This window comes from Carettochelys insculpta, chromosome 3 (assembly GCF_033958435.1).
Source record: "Carettochelys insculpta isolate YL-2023 chromosome 3, ASM3395843v1, whole genome shotgun sequence".
Lineage (NCBI taxonomy): Eukaryota > Metazoa > Chordata > Testudines > Carettochelyidae > Carettochelys > Carettochelys insculpta.
This window is the reverse complement of record NC_134139.1, coordinates 211092809-211116144: the sequence shown is the minus strand read 5'-3', so window position 1 is coordinate 211116144 and position 23336 is coordinate 211092809. Positions and strand designations below refer to the sequence as shown.

General features: G+C 55.2%; 1 protein-coding gene across 1 annotated transcript in view; it reads right to left on the bottom strand.

Annotated features, from left to right (window-relative positions):
* The window catches only part of SNX17 (sorting nexin 17), a 54430-nt gene extending 31523 nt beyond the window's left edge, over positions 1 to 22907 (bottom strand). Inside the window, exon 1 of the mRNA XM_074991595.1 lies at positions 22742 to 22907. Coding sequence (XP_074847696.1) covers positions 22742 to 22801 — 60 coding nt within the window. The 5' untranslated portion in view covers positions 22802 to 22907. The remainder of the gene's footprint in view (positions 1 to 22741) is intronic.
* Between the last annotated feature and the right edge of the window lie 429 nt (positions 22908 to 23336).

The window sequence follows — 23336 nt, the reverse complement described above, 5'->3', positions numbered from 1 at the left end:
CCAGACGGCTGGTAGGTTGTAGAGGAGTTGCTAAACTAAGGGCTGGGGAAAGCCGACAGGTGTGGTGGAGCACATGGCTCAGCCAGACATCCCACTGCAGAGGCTTTATTGACTGAGATTCTCTACGTGCTAGTAAAGGGGAAAGGCTAGAAGCTGATAAAGTACAGGGGGAAACTGAACAGAAACAGTCAAACAAGAGAGCCCTGTTCAGTTACACGCCATAGAAGCAGACAACTGAACAGTGGCAAATGGTATAAGTGGAAGAAGTTGAAATACAAAGATGGGAGAAAATGAATCCCTGGTATTAAATGAGGCTATTGATGTAACAGACAACACAGTGATAATGATAGTTAATAGACATGCTAATAGCAAACATAAAACATACAAGAATGACAGTATCTCACTCTCGGGGGACTGGCACTATGTGAAAATAAAAACAGACGAATATAATAAAACCCTTAAAAAAAAAATCGAGCAGTGCCAGTCACTCTATGCAGAGAATTTTCATACTGGAATGAGAGTGTAACAATAGGAATATACGACCAACGCCTGCCCAGGCTGGTGATAGTGATTGGGAAATACTGAAATGACATTAAAGAGGGTCCAATCTCAGAAAACTCAACAATAATGGGATATTTCAAATATATACCTAACGATTGGGAACAAGTCACTTCAGGACAGGACACAGGGTTAACATTTCTCGGACACCATTAACAGCTGCTTCTTGGAGCCAGTCCTGGAACCCAGGAGGAAAGAGGCAATGCTGATTCAGTCCTAACGGAAGCACAGGGCTTGCTCCAAGAAGTGAATGTAGTTTAACTGCTCAGAAACAGAGATCATAATTTAAGTAAGTTTAACTTCGCTGGGAGAGGAAAATTCCAAAGACGCCTACCACAGTAGCATTTAAGGTCAAAAACGGCAACTATGCAAAAAATTAGGAAACTAAGGGAACAGTCACAAGACTGAAATCCCTACAAGCTGCATGGAAACGTTTTTAAGACATCACAAAAGGGGCTCAAACTAAATCTATGCCCCATATAAACAGAAGAAAAGAAAAAACAGTGAGAGCCCCAACATGCCACAATCTCTAAACAGAGTAAGAGAAGAGATTGGAGACAAAGAGACACCTTTTGAAAACCTAGCAAGAAAAATATAAAAGATAAACTTTTACATGTGACGAGTCAGAGTTTAATTAGACAGGCCAAAGCACATTGAAACAGCAAATAGCAAAAGAAACAAGACCAATTTTTTAAGTGCATCCAGAAACAAGAAGCCTCCCGGACAAAAAGTGTGGCTATGGAGTAGTCAAAGTGATAAAGGACCACTCAGCCAGAAAAGGCCTCTGTGGAGAGGCTAAATAAATTCGGTGCATCCATCTTGACAATAGAAACTCTGGTGGAGTTTCCTATACCTCAGTTATTTTTTAGGTGACAAATCAGAGGAACTGTACATTGAGAACTCAGAGAAGAGTTTGGAACAAACTAATCAATTAAAAAGTATTAAGTCACTAGATCTAGACAACATTCACCCATGACTTCTGAAAGAATTCAAATATGAAACTGCAGAAGAACTGATGTGGTATCACTTAAATCAGCCAAGTTACCCGGCAATAACCTCAAAAACGTCCTTCTGACACGCAGCTGTCATAGTGCTGACTGTGATACAGATCACTCGCTAGTTTGCTCCAAGCTCAAGCTGAGACCCAAGAAGCTGTACCGCTCTAAACCTGCTGGAAGGCCCCACATTGACGCCAGAAGGATGGCAAACTCGGAGAAAGCTGAAAAGTTCAGAGAGACCCTCCAGGAAAATCTGCGCAGCGGTCCCGGGGGCACCGATGTGACATCCAAATGGCAACATCTGAGGGATACAGTCTACAACACGACCTTGTCGGTGTTTGGAAGAAGAGCTAGAAACACGAACGACTGGTTCGAAGCTAACTCCGATGAGATGATTCCAGTCTTTGAAAAGAAGCGCGCTGCACTCCTGGAGTACAAACGCTCACCGAGCCAGAGTACCTAGCAAGCACTTAGAGAGGCCAGAAGAACAGTACAGCAGACAGCCAGGCGCTGTGCCAACAACCACTGGCTCCAGCTATGCAGCAGCATCCAGACCTGTGCTGACTTTGGTAATCTCAGAGGAATGTACGAGGGTATGAGGAAGGCATTAGGACCCACCCAGAACAAGATGGCACCTCTGAAATCCACATCTGGTGAAGTCATCGCTGACAAAGCCAAACAGATGGAGCGCTGGGTCGAGCACTACTCCGAGCTGTACTCACGTGAGAACGTTGTGGTTGACGCAGCCCTCGATGCCGTCGAGCTCCTACCAGTAATGGACGAACTGGATCAAGAACCGACTGTGGATGAACTGAAGAGAGCCATTGACAGCACTGCAACAGGAAGGGCCCCTGGCCAGGATGGTAAACCACCAGAGGTGATCAAGTGTGCCGCGGACACACTCCTGGAACCCCTACATGAGCTGCTGTGCCTGTGCTGGAGAGAGGGTGAGGTTCCACAGGATATGCGCGACGCTAACGTTGTAACCTTGTATAAGAACAAAGGAGACAGAAGCGACTGCAACAACTACCGTGGAATCTCCCTCCTAAGCGTCACTGGTAAACTGTTCGCTCGCGTCATCCTTGGCAGACTCCAGAAGATTGCTGAGAGGGTGTACCCCGAATCGCAGTGTAGATTCCGCGCAGAGAGGTCTACCGTTGACATGGTCTTCTCTCTAAGGCAGCTGCAGGAGAAATGCAGGGAGCAGAGGAAGCCACTCTACATAGCCTTCATCAACCTGACCAAGGCCTTTGACTTGGTCAGCAGGGATGGTCTGTTCAAACTGCTCCACAAGATAGGTTGTCCCCCACGGTTACTCAAGATGATCCAGTCGTTCCACGAAGACATGAGATGAACCATCCAATATGACGGCGCTTTATCGGATGCTTTCAGAATCAGTAGCGGCGTCAAACAAGGACGCGTGCTTGCTCCGACATTGTTCGGGATCTTCTTCGCACTCCTCCTGAAGCATGCCTTTGGATCTTCAACAGAGGGCATCTTGCTGCACACAAGATCCGATGGGAAACTGTTTAATCTTGCAAGGCTGAAAGCTAAGTCTAAGGTGCGGGAAGTCCTCATCAGAGGCATGCTGTTCGCAGACGATGCTGCTGTAGTGTCTCACACAGGAGACCAGCTTCAAAAACTGCTGGATCAGTTCTCCAATGCGTGCAAGGACTTTGGGCTTACCATCAGCCTGAAGAAGACAAACGTACTCAGTCAGGATGTTGCTGAATCCCCATCAATCAGCATTGACAACTATACGTTAGAGGTCGTCCACGCGTTCATTTACCTCGGGTCCACCATCACTGACACCCTGTCGTTGGACACTGAGCTAAATAGGAGGATCAGAAAAGCGGCCACAACTCTGTCCAGACTCAGCGAGAGTGTGGAATAACAACAAGCTGTACATTCACACCAAAATGCAAGTCTACAGAGCCTGCATCCTCAGCACCCTCCTTTATGGCAGCGAGACTTGGACCCTGTATGCCCGCCAGGAAAAGAGGCTGAACGTCTTCCACTTGCGCTGCCTCAGGCGCATCCTTGGAATATCATGGAAGGACAGAGTGACCAACACCGCTGTCCTCGAGCAAGCTGGAATCCCAACCATGCACACCCTCCTCAGGCAGCGTCGACTCCGCTGGCTTGGCCACGTCCACAGGATGAATGATGGAAGGATTCCAAAAGACATCTGGTATGGTGAGCTAGCCTCTGGCAAAAGACCTCCCGGACTCCCCCAGTTGCGCTACAAAGATGTCTGCAAGAGAGACCTCAGAGAGGTAGACATCGAGCTGGACAACTGGGAAGAACTAGCAGACGACTGCAGCAGTTGGAGGCGGGGTTACACAAGGGCCTTCAGAAGGGTGAGATGAGGATCAGACAGCTAGCAGAGGAGAAGCGAGCGCACAGAAAGCACACTAAGGACTTGCCAGACACCCACCCCATCTGCAAGAGATGCAGCAAGGACTGTCACTCTCGTGTGGGTCTTCATAGTCACAGTAGACGCTGTAAATGAAGCCCTCAATTGAAACTATAACGGGCGCGATCCATAGTCTATGCAGACTGAAGGATGCCTGCTATCCGGCAACTGGAGGATCACTAATGTGATGCTATTATTTAAAAAAGACTCCAGAGGCAATCCTAGCAATTACTAGCCAGAAAGACTGACTTTTGTACTGGGCAAACAGTGTGAAACAGGAGAAAAGTCCAGACTTGTCAGACGGATGAATGTAATATGCCAAGGAAAATTCAATACCGCTTTTGTAAAGAAAAATCGTGCCTCATAAATCTGTTGAAATTCTTTGAGAGGATCAGCAAGCATGTGGACAAGGGGCTCCAGTGTACTTGGACTCTCAGAAGCCTGTGACAAGACCCATCACCAAAGGCTCTTTAGCAAAGTAAACGGTCATGGAATAAGAAGGAGGGTCCTCTCCCGGATCAATAAATGGTTAAAAGACAGAAAACAAATACCAGGAAGAAATGGCCATTTTTCACAATGCAGAGACGTAACATCAGAGTCCCCCAGGGATCTGTTACAGGACCAGTGCTGCGCAACATATTAATAAATTATCTGGAAAAAGAGTAAACAGTGAGGTAGAAAAATTTACAGAAGATACAAAATGACTCCAGATAATTAAGTCCACAGCCGACTGCAGACACACAAAGGGATCTCACAAAACTGGGTGACTAGGTAATAAAATGGCAGATGAAATTCAGTGTTGATAAATGCAAAGTAACAAACATTGGAAAACACAGTCCCAGCAATGCATATAAAATAATGGAGTTTAACTGTTATTCAGGTAAGATCTTAGAGTCATCATGGCTGGCTCTCTGAAAACAACCACTTAATGGACAGCAGCAGTCAAAAAACAAAACATGACATTAGGAAAAGGATAGATAAGACAGAAAATACAGTGCCACATATAACCCTATGGTACAGCCATCCCCTGAATATCGCATGGAGTTCTGGTCTGCCCATTTAAAAAAAGGTCGATTAGAATGGGAAAAAGAACAGAGAAAGGCAACAAAATGATGTGGGGAGCGGAACAGCTTCCATTCAAGGAGGGATTAATAGGACCGGGACTTTTTAGCTTTGAAAAGAGCTGACTCTGGGGGGCATAGGACAGGGGTCTATCAAACCCTGAATGGCATGAATGTAATTTATCCCTTCACCTAACACGTGAACCGGGCACCATCCACCAATTAAAGGAGCAGGCAGCAGGCAAGGCCCTCTGTAGACAAGCATGGGGCCCAGGACAAATCACCTCCTCCTGGCTTAGGGTTCCTGCTCTGTGTGGGGAGCTGGGCTGGCGAGATGATCCAGCCTGGCGCCGACTGTGAAATTATCGCTGCCCATAGTGCTAGTGGTTTAGGCTCCTGCCAGGGCTGGGGACTTGCTGCACTGAAACACAGCTGACTGAGTCAGGCACTGTCTGCGCTAGCTGCCAACACGATGGCAAGCTTGGTGGAGGTGACAGAGGAGTCTTCTGGGCCAGACCAGGCCAAGCACACTAGCCCATGGGGTCCTCCGAAGTGCAGGGCCTAGACTGGTCACCCAACTGGCCCTACCCCAGGGATAGCTCTGGCAGCAGGTTTCGAAGGAACAAAGGAGTACACAGTAGGAATGAGCATAGTGGGTCAGACCGAGGGTCCATCTCCCCAGCCTCCTGTCTTCCCACAATGGCCAGTGCCAGACGCTTCCGGAGAGGAGAGAACAGAGCTGAGTCAGCCAGCCTGTGGAACACACGGCCAGGGGATGTTGTGAATCCATCCACGGCTACTCGCCAATACAGGCAGGGTCCAGTTCTGTGCTTCGAATACCCTCTAACCTCTGACCGCCAGAAGCTGGAACTGGCCAACCAGAGCTGGGTCACCTGATGAACCTCCCAGTTCTGCTCACGCCCTCTGATGCACCTGGCATTGGCCACTGGCAGGCGTCATGTGCTGCAGGGTTAGCAGGACCGCAGAGTCGTTTGTGTGTGCCAGGGCAGATGGGGTGGGGTGGGGAACCGATGGCCCACAGCTGCTCTGCAAAGCAGGGGAAGGAAGTTGGTCTCCACTGGAAAGGGAGAGCAGGGAACTCTGTCCCCTGTACTGGCTTGCAGGCTCCACCCCATCATTTCCATTGGCCGGGAACTGGACTCAAATGACCTCTCGAGGTCCCTTCCAGCTCTCTGAGATGTGCCCCCACAGGTGCTAGCATGTGCTGATATTCCAAGACAGCAAGCAGAGCGGCAGCCTGCCTCCAGGACGAGGAGGAGTGACATACGCCAAAGAGGAGCGGACAGGGTGCCCGGGCCGTAAAGATTCCTACACTGCAGGACCAGAGGGTATCCTGAGACTACCCAGTCTGACACCTGTACATCCCAGGCAGGCTACACAACTGCCCCATAGTACGTCTGAGAGCAGAGCTTATCGAAAAATAGCCAATGTGGATTTTAAACACGCCGGTGATGCAGAATCCACCAGGACCGTGGCGAACAGTTCAGTGACTGACTGCTAAGCACGTACATCCAGTCTGAATGTGTCTAGCTGATCAGAAGGAAGACAGACAGGAGATGTGATTACTGACTGCTGACCAGGGTGTGATCAGTGAAGAGAGACACTGTCACAGGCCTCACTACCCCTGAAGTGAATGGACCAGCTCTAAAGTAGGGTGTCCCGAACGGAGTGGGGGGGGCTGCAAATAGAACCCAACTATGACAAAACCAGGACAGTCAAAACCAAATGGGATTGTGAAGAACTACAAAAAGATCTCAGCAAACTGAGTGATTGGGCACCAAAATGACAAATGAAATTTAATGTGGGTAAGTGTAAGGCAATGCACATTGGAAAAAATAACCCAAACTACACGTACAACATGATGGGGTCAAATTTAGCTACGACAGATCAGGAAAGGGATCTTGGAGTTATAGTGGATAGTTCTCTGAAGACATCCACGCAGTGTGCAGCGGCAGTTAGTAAAGCAAATAGGATGCTAGGAATTATTAAAAAAGGGATAGATAATAAGACAAAAGATATCATACTTCCCCTATATAAAACTATGGTACGCCCACATCTTGAGTACTGCATGCAGATGTGGTCTCCTCACCTCAAAAAAGATATATTGGCGTTAGAAAAGGGCGACTAATATGATTAGGGGTTTGGAACGGGTCCCATATGGGGAGAGGCTAGAGAGACTGGGACTTTTCAGTCTGGAAAAGAGGCGATTGAGGGGTGATATGATAGAGGTATATAAAATCATGAATGGCGTGGAGAAAGTGAATATAGAAAAATTATTTACCTTTTCCCATAATACAAGAACTAGGGGACACCAAATGAAATTAATGGGTAGTCGGTTCAAAACTAATAAAAGGAAGTTTTCTTCACACAGCGCACAGTCAACCTGTGGAACTCCTTGCCCGAGGAGGCTGTGAAGGCCAGGACTCTAATAGGGTTTAAAAAAGAGCTCGATAAATTTTTGCAGGTTAGGTCCATAAATGGCTATTAGCCAGGGGTAAAGTATGGTGCCCTAGCCTTCACAACAAGGGCAGGAGATAAATCACTTGATCATTGTCTTCTGTTCTCCTTCTCTGGGGCACCTGGCATTGGCCACTGTCGGCAGACGGGATACTGGGCTGGATGGACCTTTGGTCTGACCCAGTATGGCCATTCTTATGTTCTTATCTCCCGTCACCCTGATCAACATGCTCCCTTTGAAGCTGGGGGCACGCACAGACCCAGCCCTAGTGTAGCACCCACAGGGGCAGAACATAGACAGAGCACTCATAAGAACGGCCATACTGGGTCAGACCAAAGGTCCATCCAGCCCAGTATCCTGTCTACCGACAGTGGCCAGTGCCAGGTGCCCCAGAGGAGGTGAACCAAAGACAATGATCAAGCGATTTGTCTCCAGCCTTTGACTAAAGGCTAGGGGCACCACACTTTACCCTTGGCTAATAGCCATTTATGGACCTAACCTCCAAACATTTATCAAGCTCTATTTTAAACTCTGTTAGAGTGGTGGCCTTCACAGAATCATAGAAGAGTAGGACTGGAAGGGACCTCGAGAGGCCATCGAGTCCAGCCCCCTGCCCTCATGAAAGGACCAAGCACTTTCTAGACCATCCCTGAAAGCCATCTATCTAACCTCCTCTTAAATATCTCCAGTGACGGAGATTCTACCACCTCCCTTGGCAATTCGTTCCAGTGTTTGATCACCCTGACAGTTAGGAACTTTTTCCTAATGTCCAACCTGAACCTCCCCTGCTGCAATTTCAGTCCATTGCCTCTTGTTCTATCCTCAGAGGTCAAGAAGAACAAGTTTTCTCCCTCCTCTTTATAACACCCTTTTAGATTCCTGAAAACTGCTATCCTGTCCCCCTCAATCTTCTCTTTTCCAAACTAAACAAGCCCAATTATTTCAGCCTTTCTTCATAGGTCATGTTCTCTAGACCTTTGATCATTCTCGTTGCTCTCCTCTGGACCCTCTCCAATTTCTCCACATCCTTCCTGAACTGCAGTGCCCAGAACTGGACACAATACTCCAGCTGAGGCCTAACCAGCGCAGAGTGGAGCGGGAGAATGACTCCTCATGTCTTGTTCACAACACACCTGTTAATGCATCCCAGAATCACATTTGCTTTTGTTGCAACAGCATCACACTGTCGACTCATATTTAGCTTGTGGTCCACTATAACCCCTAGATCCCTTTCTGCTGTAGTCATTCCTACACAGTCTCTCCCCATTCTGTATGAGTGAAACCGATTGTTCCTTCCCAAGTGGAGCACTTTGCATTTGTCCTTATTAAACTTCATCCTGTTTACCTCAGACCATTTCTCCAATTTATCCAGATCATTTTGATTACGACCGTCTTCCAAAGCAGTTGCAACCCCTCACAGCTTTCTATCGTCTGCAAACTTAATAAGCGTACTTTCTATGCCAATATCTAAATCCTTGATGAAGATATTGAACAGAACAAGTCCCAATACAGACCCCCCTGCAGAACCCCACTTGTTATACTTTTCCAGCAGGATTGAGAACCATTAACAACTACTCTGAGTACAGTTATCCGGCCAGTTATGCACCCACCTTATAGAAGCCCCATCTAAATTGTATTTGCCCAGTTTTTTGATAATGATATCATGAGACCCCGTATCAAATACCTTACTAAAAATCTAGGTATACCACATCCACAGCTTCTCCCCTATCACAAGTCTGGTTATCCTATCAAAGAAAGCTATCAGATTGGTTTGACATGATTTGTTCTTTACAAATCCATGCTGGCTGTTCCCAGCAACACCCCTCCAGCCCCTACAAACAGTAGCAGAGGCAAACGTAAGGTCGACAGGCGCTGGTCATCAGCCGGAAGGATTGAACCTGCTGCCTTAGGGGCTAAAGCCCTGTGCCTCTAACTCCTGAGCTAAGAGCCAGCTGGCTTTCAGCTGGGGCTGCAGCATACCATCGCTCTCCCTTGTCAGTGGCCTCCATGTCTGAGGTTACACAAGAGAAAGGCTGAAGCAGCAGGAGCTTCCCAACCTGCCTCCTCCTCCCCGCAGCACAGCCCCAGGGGCCTTTGCCAAGCAGCAGCCTGCGGTCAGAGCCAGCTCCTTGGCCACCAGCCCAGAGCTAGCAGGGCAGCATTACCAAAGCACGAACTGCAGCACAGCACGAACACTCAGTCAGGGGCACCAAATGCCCAGGAAGCTGCCAAATACATTGCCTCAGACTGCCTGCTCCCTCGCTCCTCCAATGAGCAGCCAGGCTGGGAGGGCGTTCACGCTCTAGCTGCACAAAACAGGAAGCTGAGGGATGGCTGGCCAGCAGCTGAGCCAGCCTGTGCGCTCCAACCCCTCTGGGATGGGACGGGAAGCACAAATTCCTCCCTCCAAGCAGCCAACGAGCCATGGGGCCAGGCACGTAGAGAGCAGGGCAGGGGTGGGCACAACGCAGCCACAGTTCACCAGGGTGGGTTCCAGCGCGCAGCCGGATGCTTTATTTACTTGTCCAGCCACAGGGGTGGCTGCTCGCAGCGCCTGTTGGCCGCGGTTCGCCATCCCCGACCAGTGAGAGCCATGGGAAGAGGTGGTCCAGCCTGTGCAGCCTCCTGATGCTCCCCTGGCCAGGACGGCAAACCACAGCCAATGGGAGATACAAGCAGCCATATGCACAGGCAAAAGTAAACGAACTGCCTGACCCTCGTGACCTGCGTCCACCCCCACGGGCTGCCTATTGCCCACCCTGTGGCAGAGGGGTCCCTGCCTGCACCACCTGGGAACCAGCACCCGCAAAGACACTAGGCAGGGCTGGACTGTCCTGTGATGCTCCTCACAACAGCAGACACGGCATCCTTAGAATCCCAGGGCTGGAAGGGACCTCAGGAGGTCATCTAGTCCAGCTCCCTGCCTCAAGCAGGATCAACCCCCACTAAGTCATCCCAGCCAGGACTTTTGTCCAGCCGGGACTTAAAAACCTCAAGGGATGGAGAATCCACCACCTCTCTAGGCAACGCATTCCAGTGCTTCACCACCCGCCTGGGGAAGTAGTTTCTCCTAATGTCTAACCTGCACCTCTCCCTCTTCAACTTCAGACCATTGCTCCTTGTTCTGCCATCTGACACCACTGAGAACAGTTTCTCACCCTCCTCTTTAGAGCTCCCCTTCAGGAAGTTGAAGGCTGCTATTAAATCACCCCTCAGTCGTCTCTTCTGTAAACTAAACAAGCCCAAATCCCTCAGCCTCTCCTCATAGGTCTTGTGCGCCAGACCCTTAATCATTTTTGTTGCCCTTCGCTGAACCTGCTCCAGCAAATCCACCTCCTTTTTATGCTGGGGGTCCCAAAACTGGACACAATATTCCAGATGTGGCCTCACCAGTGCCCAATAGAGGGGAACAACCACTTCTCTAGATCTGCTTGAAATGCTCCTCCTAATGTACCCTAGTATGCCGTCAGCCTTCTTGGCTACACACTGTTTACTCATATCCAGCCTTTCATCCACCATAACCCCTAGGTCCCTTTCCTTCGTACACCTGTTTAGCCAGTCGGTCCCCAGCCTGTGACAATGTTTGGGATTCTTCCGCCCCAGGTGCAGGACTCTGCACTTCTCCTTGTTGAACTGCATCAGATTTCTTTTGGCCCAGTCCTGCAATTTATCCAGGTCCCTCTGGATTCTCTCTCTATCCTCCAACGAATCTACCTCTCCCCCTAGTTTTGTGTCATCCGCAAACTTGCTGAGGGTGCAACCCCGTCCCTCATCCAGGTCATTAATAAAGATGTTGAATAACACCGGCCCCAGAACCGAGCCTTGCGGCGCTCTGCTTGAAACAGACCGCCATCCAGATATTGAGCCATTGACCACTACTCATTGGGCCCAACCATCAAGCCAGCTTCCCATCCATCTTATAGTCCAAGGATCCAATCCATATTTCCTTAACTTATGGACAAGAATGTTGTGGGAGACTGTATCAAAAGCCTTGCTGAAGTCAAGGTATATCACATCCACTGACTTCCCCACATCCACAGAGCCTGTTACCTTGTCACAGAAGCTAATCAGATTGGTCAGGCAGGACTTGCCCTTGGTGAATCCATGTTGGCTACTTTTGATCACTTTCCCCTCTTCCAAGTGCTTCAAAATGGATTCCTTGAGGATTCCCTCCATTATTTTCCCAGGGACTGAGGTGAGGCTGATGGGTCTATAGTTCCCTGGATTGTCCTTCTTTCCTTTTTTAAAGATGGGCACTGTGTGCTATTTTCCAGTCATCCGGTATCTCCCCCGATCTCCAAGAGTCTTAAAAGATAACGGCCAAAGGTTCAGCAATGACATCTGCCAGTTCCCTCAGTACCCTGGGGTGCATTAAATCCTGACCCATGGATTTGTGTACATCTAGTTTTTCTGGATAGCTCAGAACTTGTTCCTTCCCCACAGATGGCTGCCCTCCACCTTCCCATACTGCATCATCTAGGACCGTCGTGTGGGAGTTGTCTTTGTCCGTGAAGACTGAATCAGCTCCTGCAGTGTGGTAGCCAGAGCAGTGTCAGGGAGCCTGGGAAATGGGGAGTAGAGGACAGGTACTCTAGCATGGAGCCTAGCCTCACACAGTCCTAGCCCCAGCACCTGCCAAGCACAAGCAGGGCCAGGGGCTTGCCCAGGAGCTACAGGTCAGGTAGTTCTGGTGCCCTACCCAAGGTCTAAGAGCCATTTGAACCAGGCCCGAGACAGCAGAGCTGTCTAGTGATGGCTGGGTCCATCGTCCATAAAAGGGAGGAACCCACTGGAATCCAACAAGAAAACGAACGAACTCAGCCAAGGCCTCCTCAGAGACCCAGCATCGCCCTTTGCTGTCCCAGAGCTAGGAATGCACCAGGGCTCCCTGCACCACATCACACAGCTCTGCACATAGCCACGGGGCACGAAACATGACAATGGCCATCTCCACACAGGGCCCTTCCAGAGGCCTAACCGCTCCCCAGCATTGGGCCTGGTGGCCACTTGTTTGCTCCTGGCAGGGTGTGCCGTGTCCAAGCCCCTCTGGGCAGGATTGAGCTGCAGCCCTGCTCCCTCCTGTCAGAGACGCCCTAGTCGGGATTGCTCCTGGCCAGCTCAGTGGCCATGGCCTGCACCACAGGACACACAAATCTGGGTAAGCTGCCACCCCACCCACTGTCATTCCCTGGCACCTAGTGAGGGAGCGTGCAGCCCTGTGACAGGCACCCACCAGAACACTATTCCTATCTGCCTTGCGCACAGAAGGGGGCAGAGAAGGGACTTGCCGACAGGGGCTCAATCCCAGAAGATTGTGGGAGCTGCTCTCAAAAGGCAATCAGGGAGTGCCACACACACCTAGGTTGGGAATCCTTACAGTTCACCAGGGTCTCAGGCACAGGCCATCCACCCAGATAGACCTGCCATCTCAGTGCCGTTACCGTAAGCCAGGCTCCCTCAGGCTAGGGACAGCAGCGAAAGCGACCACTGGCCATCACCACGTCAGCACCATCCATGACCAACAGGAACGAGCCAGGACCAGGCAAGCCAGTCCTTTCCACTGCAGAATACCACACCGTCTCCCCAAAGCAACGGCCCATCTGCTCTCCCACGGCAAGGCAGCCACCCCGCCCTGCTCCAGGAACCAGCCCTGAAAGGACCAGGGGTTTACAAGAGGACACAGAAGATCCCTACCCTGACCTTCACAGGTTATGCAAGCCAGCAACCGCAAACAGCAGGAAGGATGTGGATGTGGGGTTGGGGGAGAGACCGGACACTAGAAAAAGATTCTCTGTGCTTTGCTCACAGAGCGCTTGGATCTTCCTGCCACAAAGGGGAATGCAAAGAAAAGATCATTTCCAGGAGTTGCTATGTCTGATATTGCATCGGTAAGACTGCTGTACTGCATCCTGCTCTGGGCTTCACACGCTGCTCACGAGCTGCTTGAAAACTGACGAGGGTTCAGAGCAGAGAACAAGAATGACAAAGCCTGGGAAATCCACCTCCCGGAGAGACGTGGAAGGAGCTCAGTCTCCTTAGCTTAGTAAACAAACCAGGGATGTTAAATGACAAGCATGAAGCTGACCAATACGCTACCCAGCCATTGCCAGTTCACACCAACAACAGAGGGGCCAGTTGGCAGGAGCCCATAGCTGCAGCGGGAGCAGCAATGAAAGCCAACAGCTGCGGCAGGGCCAGGCCTAAGTTAAAACAGTTAACTGCCTAAGTGCTAGTTTAACTGGGTGACTCTCTGAACATCCCTAAAAAGAGGGAGACTGATCACAGCTCATAAGCAGCTCCATGCAGAGAAGCGTTCGGAAAGCAGACAGCTGTTCAATCTAGCAGCCAGAGGCAGAATGCACATTTCCCCACTGCCTGGAAGCTGAAGACCGAACACTTCAGGGTGGAAATAAGGCACACACTTTCACAGTGCAGGTAAATGACTACTGGATGGATGGCTGCCATGTCACTTTTGGTCTGAGACTAGAATTCTCCCTAACTCATTGGCTCCTGTTCAATCACACGCTGGTGGGCTTGAGGCTGGGGACCGACTGACTCAGCAGCAGTACAACGGAAAGGGACCTAGGGGTTATGGTGGATGAAAGGCTGGATATGAGTAAACAGTGTGCCCTTGTAGCCAAGAAAGCTAACGGCATGCTGGGGTGCAGTAAGGGGAGCATTTCAAGCAGATCTAGAGAAGCAGTTATTCCTCTTTATTCGGCACTGGTGAGGCCACATCTGGAATACTATTGGAGGGGTAGCCGTGTTCGTCTGGATCTGTAACAGCAACGAAGGGTCCTGTGGCACCTTATAGACTAACAGAAAAGTTTTGAGCATGAGCTTTTGTGAGCACAGACTCACTGATGAAGCATCTGATGAAGTGAGTCTGTGCTCACAAAAGCTCATACTCAAAACTTCTGTTAGTCTAGGTGCCACAGGACCCTTTGTTGCTATCTGGAATACTGTGTCCAGTTTTGGGCCCCCCAGTATAAAAAGGATGTGGATTTGCTGGAGCAGGTTCAGCAAAGGGCTGTAAACATGACTAAGGGGCTGGAACACAAGACCTATGAGGAGAGGCTGAGGGATTTGGGCTTGTTTAGTTTACAGAAGAGACGACTGAGGGGTGATTTAATAGCAGCCCTCAACTTCCTGAAGGGGAGCTCTAAAGAGGATGGAGAGAGACTGCTCTCAGTGGTGTCAGATGGCAGAACAAGGAGCAATGGTCTGAAGTTGAAGAGGGGGAGGTGTAGGTTAGATATTAGGAAAAACTACTTCCCCAGGTGGGTGGTGAAGCATTGGAAAGCGTTGCCCAGAGAGGTGGTGGATTCTCCATCCCTCAAGGTTTTCAAGCACCAGCTTGACAAGGTCCTGGCTGGGATGACTTAGTTGGGGTTGATCCTGCTTGAAGCAGGGGGCTGGACTAGATGAACTCTTGAGATCCCTTCTAGCCCTATGCTTCTATGCTGGGTAAGGCCTGAGCTATGCAGGACAGTCCAGGTGTCATAAGGGGATGTCCTGGTTTCCTGGCCAAGATTTCCTAGGGAATAAGGGCGTGCAGCCGGGCTCCCAAGCCCCAGTTGAGAAACCCTTTTCTGAACTCCAGCAGTTTTCCTTATGTGAGTTTTTCTATTTCGGCCTACAAATCTATGAAATCTGTTCCCCAGAGCCAGCTGAGGGAGTGCCCACAGGAGCCCCTGGGATCCCTGCAAACAGGGACGGCTCTGTGCACGATTTCTAATCATTTCCAGAGGAGAAAGTGTAGCCAACCAGCAGTTCTATAGGAGCCTGCAAGACAACAAGGGCAGTCTCAGGCCAGCTCTACAGGACGGGCCCACGTCGCTCTTAGCATGTTGGACAGAGCAATGCGGAAGCCAGCACTGCCACAGCTTGGGGGCAACGGACGCCTCAAGCTTCAGGGCTGTCCAGCTAACACTTCCACCATTTTGATGCGCTGCAGATGCCAATTGCTCCCAGCTTCCTGCGCATCTCCGGAAAGACCCTTTAGAGAAGGGCTTATGAAGTCTAAGGCCTGAAGGAACCACCAAATGGGCCTGCCTGACCTCTGGTATATAACAAGCCACCCCACATAAAACCCAACGACCAAACAGGAGTCCAAAGCATCACATGCCATGGGGCGTGAACAGGAGGGGCCAAGATGCATAAATGTCTGTGTCCTACTCGCAGCAGCTCTGGGGAAGCTCCAGTTCACAGAGACAGGAGAAGGAGCTGAATGTCGTACTTCCCCACCCGCCCCTAGGGCCTCTCAGCAATGCATGAGAAGGACTCCAGTGCAGGCTTCAGCCAGCAGCCCATACCAGGAGGAGCCAAAGACACAGGCAGAGAAGTGGGAAGAGTTTCCCGGCCCACCTCAAGTCCAGGAAAACAGCACGTTTGGCTTGTTTTGAGCAAAGGAACATATGGCCCAAAACCCCTAAAAGCCCAGCCTGAGGCAGGAAAGGCCAGGCAGGAAGCTATGGCTGCAGCAGGGAACAGCAGTGGGAAAACAGCCTGTATGTGACAAGCTCCAAGGTCACTAAAGCAGCAGCACCAATGCAAGCTGGGCCTGTGTGTCTCACCCATCTATATAAACAAACTGGCAGGGGATTTTGGTTCCTAAATTTAACCCCAATCTCCCTCCTGCAGCATGAGACACAGCCCATAGAGAGGGAAGGCCAGCAAGAGCCAGGAGAGTAACACGCAGCCGCCTTTGGCACGACCAGCACCACACACAAGGCTATTGCCAGCATGCGACAGTAAGGTGTAGCTGGCCCACTTTGAACAGTCCTGCTCCAGCCTGACCTGGGAAGGGCCAGAGCTCCCCTCACGCGTAGGCACACAGCGTCCCTTGCTTACTGCAGCTGGGGGCACTCACAGCATCTTAGACTGCAAAGAAAGAGGGGAACATTGGGATGCGACACGGCCTCAGCTGGAGTGTGCGTCCAGTTAGGGGCACCACACTTCAGAAAAAACATAGTTAAATTGGGGAAAGTTCAGAGAAGGGGGAAGATGGGGGGGGGCAGGCACAGCCTGGCAACAATTTCAAGCACGTAAAAGGGTCCTAATAACAAAGCTGATAAATTGTTCTCCTTAACCACAGAGAAAAAGACAAGGGAGCAATTGCAGTAAAGAAGATTTAAACTAGTCATCAGGAAAAACTTGCTAATTATCTGTTTCATTAAGCACTGGCACAAATTTTCCAGGGAAGCTGTGAAATCAACACTGGTGAATCCATTCTTAGAAATCTCCAGATGGCTGTCAAGGTTCACCTAGACCAGAGAGTCAGCATGAGGCTGGGGAGCAGCAGAGGCCCTTTTAGCAGTTTCCTGCTGCTCTTTGCAGTGAAACACTGGGCGATTTAATTATTAACCTCAGTCATTACCCAGCCAGGAAGCTTTTCTATGTCATGAAGAAACTGAAGCCAATAAAATAATAATACTTGGTCAGTCATTTTGCCCAGGGTGGGTGTGTAAGCACTAAGTATTTCTCTATCCTACAGTACACACTCGGCCCCTCCACAAGCCGATATATTTACAGCTAAGCAGTCTGAGGGACAGGGCAGAGTGTCTGTGTTTTCAAACAACTGTGGCCCTTTCCAGTAACGCTGATGGCTAATTTGGCTACCAAACAACTGAGCATCACTCTTCTCTAGGCAATACTTACCACCTGCACTGAGACAGGACCAAGGCCAGATGACCTGCCAAGGTCCCTTCCAGTCCTACACGTCCATGACTGTATTCTGACCTTCTGTACAGCACAGGCCAGAAACATTTCCCAGAGCTGCTCTTTTCCAAAAGCACCAGCCTGGACTGATGCACTGCCAGTGGGGAGGTCCCACCAGCGCCCTTGGGAGAGGGGCCAGGCTTAATTCCACCCACCACTTGAAAATCTCAACCTCATCTCCAGCCTGACTTTGTCTGGTGTCAACTTCCAGCCACTGAACAGCACGTGGCGTTCCTCTGTTAGCCGAGACCTCGTTCTTCAACATCCGTCCCCATGTCGGCAACCCACGATGTACACGCAACGATGGTGCAGCCCTTCTGCAGGTGCACCCCCACAACGCACCTGCCCAGGGCTCTGGGAATCACACAATCCCCCCTGCCCCCGCACAGCTGTACCCCCACAACGCACCTGCCCAGGGCCGTGGGGAGTGCACAATCCCCCCCCGGCACAGCTGTACCCCCACAACGTACCTGCCCAGGGCTTTGGGGATCACACAATCACACCCCCTGCACAGCTGTACCCCCACAACGCACCTGCCCAGAGCTCTGGGAATCACACAATCCCCCCTGCCACTGCACAGCTGTACCCCCACAACACACCTGCCCAAGGCTTTGGGAATCACACAATCCCCCCTGCCACTGCACAGCTGTACCCCCACAACACACCTGCCCAGGGCTTTGGGAATCACACAATCCCCCCTGCCACTGCACAGCTGTACCCCCCACAACACACCTGCCCAAGGCTTTGGGAATCACACAATCCCCCCTGCCCCTGCACAGCTGTACCCCCACAACACACCTGCCCAGGGCTTTGGGAATCACACAATCCCCCCTGCCCCTGCACAGCTGTACCCCACAACGCACCTGCCCAGGGCTCTGGGAATCACACAATCCCCCCACCCCGCACAGCTGTACCCCCACAACGCACCAGCCCAGGGCTTTGGGGATCACACAATCCCCCCTGCACAGCTGTACCCCCACAACGCACCTGCCCAAGGCTTTGGGAATCACACAATCCCCCCTCCCCTGCACAGCTGTACCCCACAACGCACCTGCCCAGGGCTCTGGGAATCACACAATCCCCCCTGCCCCCGCACAGCTGTACCCCCACAATGCACCTGCCCAGGGCTTTGGGGATCACACAATCCCCCCCTGCACAGCTGTACCCCACACCCCACCTGCCCAGGGCCTTGGGGAGTCCACAATCCCCCCACACACAGCTGTACCCCACACCCCACCCGCCCAGGGCCTTGGGGAGCGCACAATCCCCCCCGCACAGCTGTACCCCACATCCCACCTGCCCAGGGCCTTGGGGAGCGCACAGTCCCCCCCACACAGCTGTACCCCACACCCCACCTGCCCAGGGCCTTGGGGAGCGCACAATCCCCCCGCACAGCTGTACCCCACACCCCCACCTGCCCAGGGCTTTGGGGAGCGCACAATCCCCCCCACACACAGCTGTACCACACACCCCACCTGCCCAGGGCCTTGGGGAGCGCACAATCTCCCCCCCCCCGCACAGCTGTACCCCACACCCCACCTGCCCAGGGCCTTGGGGAGCGCACAATCCCCCCCCCACAGTTGTACCCCACATCCCACCTGCCCAGGGCCTTGGGGAGCGCACAATCCCCCCTGCCCCCCACAGCTGTACCCCACACCCCACCTGCCCAGGGCCTTGGGGAGCGCACAATCCCCCCCGCACAGCTGTACCCCTCATCCCACCTGCCCAGGGCCTTGGGGAGCGCACAATCCCCCCCGCACAGCTGTACCCCTCAACCCACCTGCCCAGGGCCTTGGGGAGCGCACAATCCCCCCACACACAGCTGTACCCCTCAACCCACCTGCCCAGGGCCTTGGGGAGCGCACAATCCCCCCCCCCACACAGCTGTACCCCCCACCCCACCTGCCCAGGGCCTTGGGGAGTGCACAATCCCCACCCCACAGCTGTACCCCCCACCCCACCTGCCCAGGGCCTTGGGGAGCGCACAATCCCCCCCCACACACAGCTGTACCCCACACCTCACCTGCCCAGGGCCTTGGGGAGCGCACAATCCCCCCCCACACACAGCTGTACCCCACACCCCACCTGCCCAGGGCCTTGGGGAGCGCACAATTCCCCCCACCCACAGCTGTACCCCTCACCCCACCTGCCCAGGGCCTTGGGGAGCGCACAATCCCCCCCCACACACAGCTGTACCCCACACCCCACCTGCCCAGGGCCTTGGGGAGCGCACAATCCCCCCCCCACAGCTGCACCCCACACCCCACCTGCCCAGGGCCTTGGGGAGCACACAATCCCCCCCACACACAGCTGTACCCCTCACCCCACCTGCCCAGGGCCTTGGGGAGCGCACAATCCGCCCACACACACAGCTGTACCCCTCACCCCACCTGCCCAGGGCCTTGGGGAGCGCACAATCCCCCCCCACACCCAGCTGTACCCCACATCCCACCTGCCCAGGGCCTTGGGGAGCGCACAATCCCCCCCGCACAGCTGTACCCCACATCCCACCTGCCCAGGGCCTTGGGGAGCGCACAATCCCCCCCCCACAGCTGTACCCCCCACCCCACCTGCCCAGGGCCTTGGGGAGCGCACAATCCCCCCCCCCCCACAGCTGTACCCCTCACCCCACCTGCCCAGGGCCTTGGGGAGCACACAATCCCCCCCCCCCACAGCTGTACCCCTCACCCCACCTGCCCAGGGCCTTGGGGAGCGCACAATCCCCCCCGCACAGCTGTACCCCACATCCCACCTGCCCAGGGCCTTGGGGAGCGCACAATCCCCCCCCGCACAGCTGTACCCCACATCCCACCTGCCCAGGGCCTTGGGGAGCGCACAATCCCCCACACACACAGCTGTACCCCTCAACCCACCTGCCCAGGGCCTTGGGGAGCGCACAATCCCCCCCTGCCCCCCCACAGCTGTACCCCTCACCCCACCTGCCCAGGGCCTTGGGGAGCGCACAATCCCCCCCCCCCCCGCACAGCTGTACCCCACATCCCACCTGCCCAGGGCCTTGGGGAGCGCACAATCCCCCCCACACACAGCTGTACCCCTCACCTCACCTGCCCAGGGCCTTGGGGAGCGCACAATCCCCCCCACAAACAGCTGTACCCCTCACCCCCACCTGCCCAGGGCCTTGGGGAGCGCACAATCCCCCCCGCACAGCTGTACCCCACATCCCACCTGCCCGGGGCCTTGGGGAGCACACAATCCCCCCCCCACACAGCTGTACCCCTCACCCCACCTGCCCAGGGCCTTGGGGAGCGCACAATCCCCCCCGCACAGCTGTACCCCTCACCCCACCTGCCCAGGGCCTTGGGGAGCGCACAATCCCCCCCACACACAGCTGTACCCCTCACCCCACCTGCCCAGGGCCTTGGGGAGCGCACAATCCCCCCCCCACACAGCTGTACCCCACATCCCACCTGCCCAGGGCCTTGGGGAGCGCACAATGCCCCCCCACACAGCTGTACCCCACATCCCACCTGCCCAGGGCCTTGGGGAGCGCACAATCCCCCCCCCACACAGCTGTACCCCACACCCCACCTGCCCAGGGCCTTGGGGAGCACACAATCCCCCCCGCACAGCTGTACCCCTCACCCCACCTGCCCAGGGCCTTGGGGAGCGCACAATCCCCCCCACACACAGCTGTACCCCTCACCCCACCTGCCCAGGGCCTTGGGGAGCGCACAATCCCCCCCCCACACAGCTGTACCCCACACCCCACCTGCCCAGGGCCTTGGGAGCGCACAATCCCCCCCACACACAGCTGTACCCCACATCCCACCTGCCCAGGACCTTGGGGAGCACACAATCCCCCCCCCGCACAGCTGTACCCCACATCCCACCTGCCCAGGGCCTTGGGGAGCGCACAATCCCCCCTGCCCCCCACAGCTGTACCCCTCACCCCACCTGCCCAGGGCCTAGGGGAGCGCACAATCCCCCCCCCCGCACAGCTGTACCCCACATCCCACCTGCCCAGGGCCTTGGGGAGCGCACAATCCCCCCCCTCACAGCTGTACCCCACATCCCACCTGCCCAGGGCCTTGGGGAGCGCACAATCCCCCCCCCACACAGCTGTACCCCACACCCCACCTGCCCAGGGCCTTGGGGAGCACACAATCCCCCCCGCACAGCTGTACCCCACACCCCACCTGCCCAGGGCCTTGGGGAGCGCACAATCCCCCCCCCGCACAGCTGTACCCCACACCCCACCTGCCCAGGGCCTTGGGGAACGCACAATCCCCCCCCCACAGCTGTACCCCACATCCCACCTGTCCAGGGCCTTGGGGAGCGCACAATCCCCCCCCCACACAGCTGTACCCCACACCCCACCTGCCCAGGGCCTTGGGGAGCGCACAATCCCCCCCCCACACAGCTGTACCCCACACCCCACCTGCCCAGGGCCTTGGGGAGCGCACAATCCCCCCCCCCACAGCTGTACCCCTCACCCCACCTGCCCAGGGCCTTGGGGAGCGCACAATCCCCCCCCCCCGCACAGCTGTACCCCACATCCCACCTGCCCAGGGCCTTGGGGAGCGCACAATCCCCCCCCCACAGCTGTACCCCTCACCCCCACCTGCCCAGGGCCTTGGGGAGCGCACAATCCCCCCTGCACAGCTGTACCCCCCACCCCACCTGCCCAGGGCCTTGGGGAGCGCACAATCCCCCCCGCATAGCTGTACCCCTCACCCCACCTGCCCAGGGCCTTGGGGAGCGCACAATCCCCCCCCACACACACAGCTGTACCCCACACCCCACCTGCCCAGGGCCTTGGGGAGCGCACAATCCCCCCCCACACACACAGCTGTACCCCACACCCCACCTGCCCAGGGCCTTGGGGAGCGCACAATCCCCCCCCCCACAGCTGTACCCCTCACCCCCACCTGCCCAGGGCCTTGGGGAGCGCACAATCCCCCCTGCACAGCTGTACCCCTCACCCCACCTGCCCAGGGCCTTGGGGAGCGCACAATCTCCCCCCCCCGCACAGCTGTACCCCACACCCCACCTGCCCAGGGCCTTGGGGAGCGCACAATCCCCCCCCACACACACAGCTGTACCCCACACCCCACCTGCCCAGGGCCTTGGGGAGCGCACAATCCCCCCCCCCACACAGCTGTACCCCACACCCCACCTGCCCAGGGCCTTGGGGAGCGCACAATCCCCCCCGCACAGCTGTACCCCTCATCCCACCTGCCCAGGGCCTTGGGGAGCGCACAATCCCCCCCCCCACACAGCTGTACCCCACACCCCACCTGCCCAGGGCCTTGGGGAGCGCACAATCCCCCCCCCCACACAGCTGTACCCCACACCCCACCTGCCCAGGGCCTTGGGGAGCGGGACTGAGCGCTCTGTCCCCAGGACGGGGAGGGGGGGTGCACGCTGGGCCCCCCCAGCCTGGCCAATGGGACCCCCGGGCGGCGGGACAGGGACCGGGACAGGGACAGCCCGGGCGCAGGGCCCCGCCGCACCCCGGCCGGACGGACCGGACCCCGCGGCCCCTCACCACGTAGGCGGCCCCGCCCTGGCCGGCGCGGCTCTCGGTCTCGGGGATGGAGAAGTGCATGTTCCCGCTAGCGGCGGCGCGCCCCCGCCTCGGCCCGCGCCATCGCCGTCGCCGTCGCCCGCGCCGCACCCCCCCGCCGCCCCGCCGCGAGTGGTGCGGCCCGGCGCAAACCAACCCGCCCTGCGTCCGGCACACACAGCGCGGGGCGGGGCCTGCCTGGAGCCCCCCTCCGGCCGCGAGTGGTGCGGCCCGGCGCCAACCAACCCGCCCTGCGTCCGGCACACACAGCGCGGGGCGGGGCCTGCCTGGAGCCCCCCTCCGGCCGCGAGTGGTGCGGCCCGGCGCAAACCAACCCGCCCTGCGTCCGGCACACACAGCGCGGGGCGGGGCCTGCCTGGAGCCCCCCTCCGCCCGCGAGTGGTGCGGCCCGGCGCAAACCAACCCGCCCTGCGTCCGGCACACACAGCGCGGGGCGGGGCCTGCCTGGAGCCCCCCTCCGCCCGCGCCATTGGTACGGCTCTGGCCGGAGCCGGCCCCGCCCCCGCCCCCGCCCCCGCCCCCAGCCTGTGCACCCTTCCCCCCCGCCTCCGCCTCC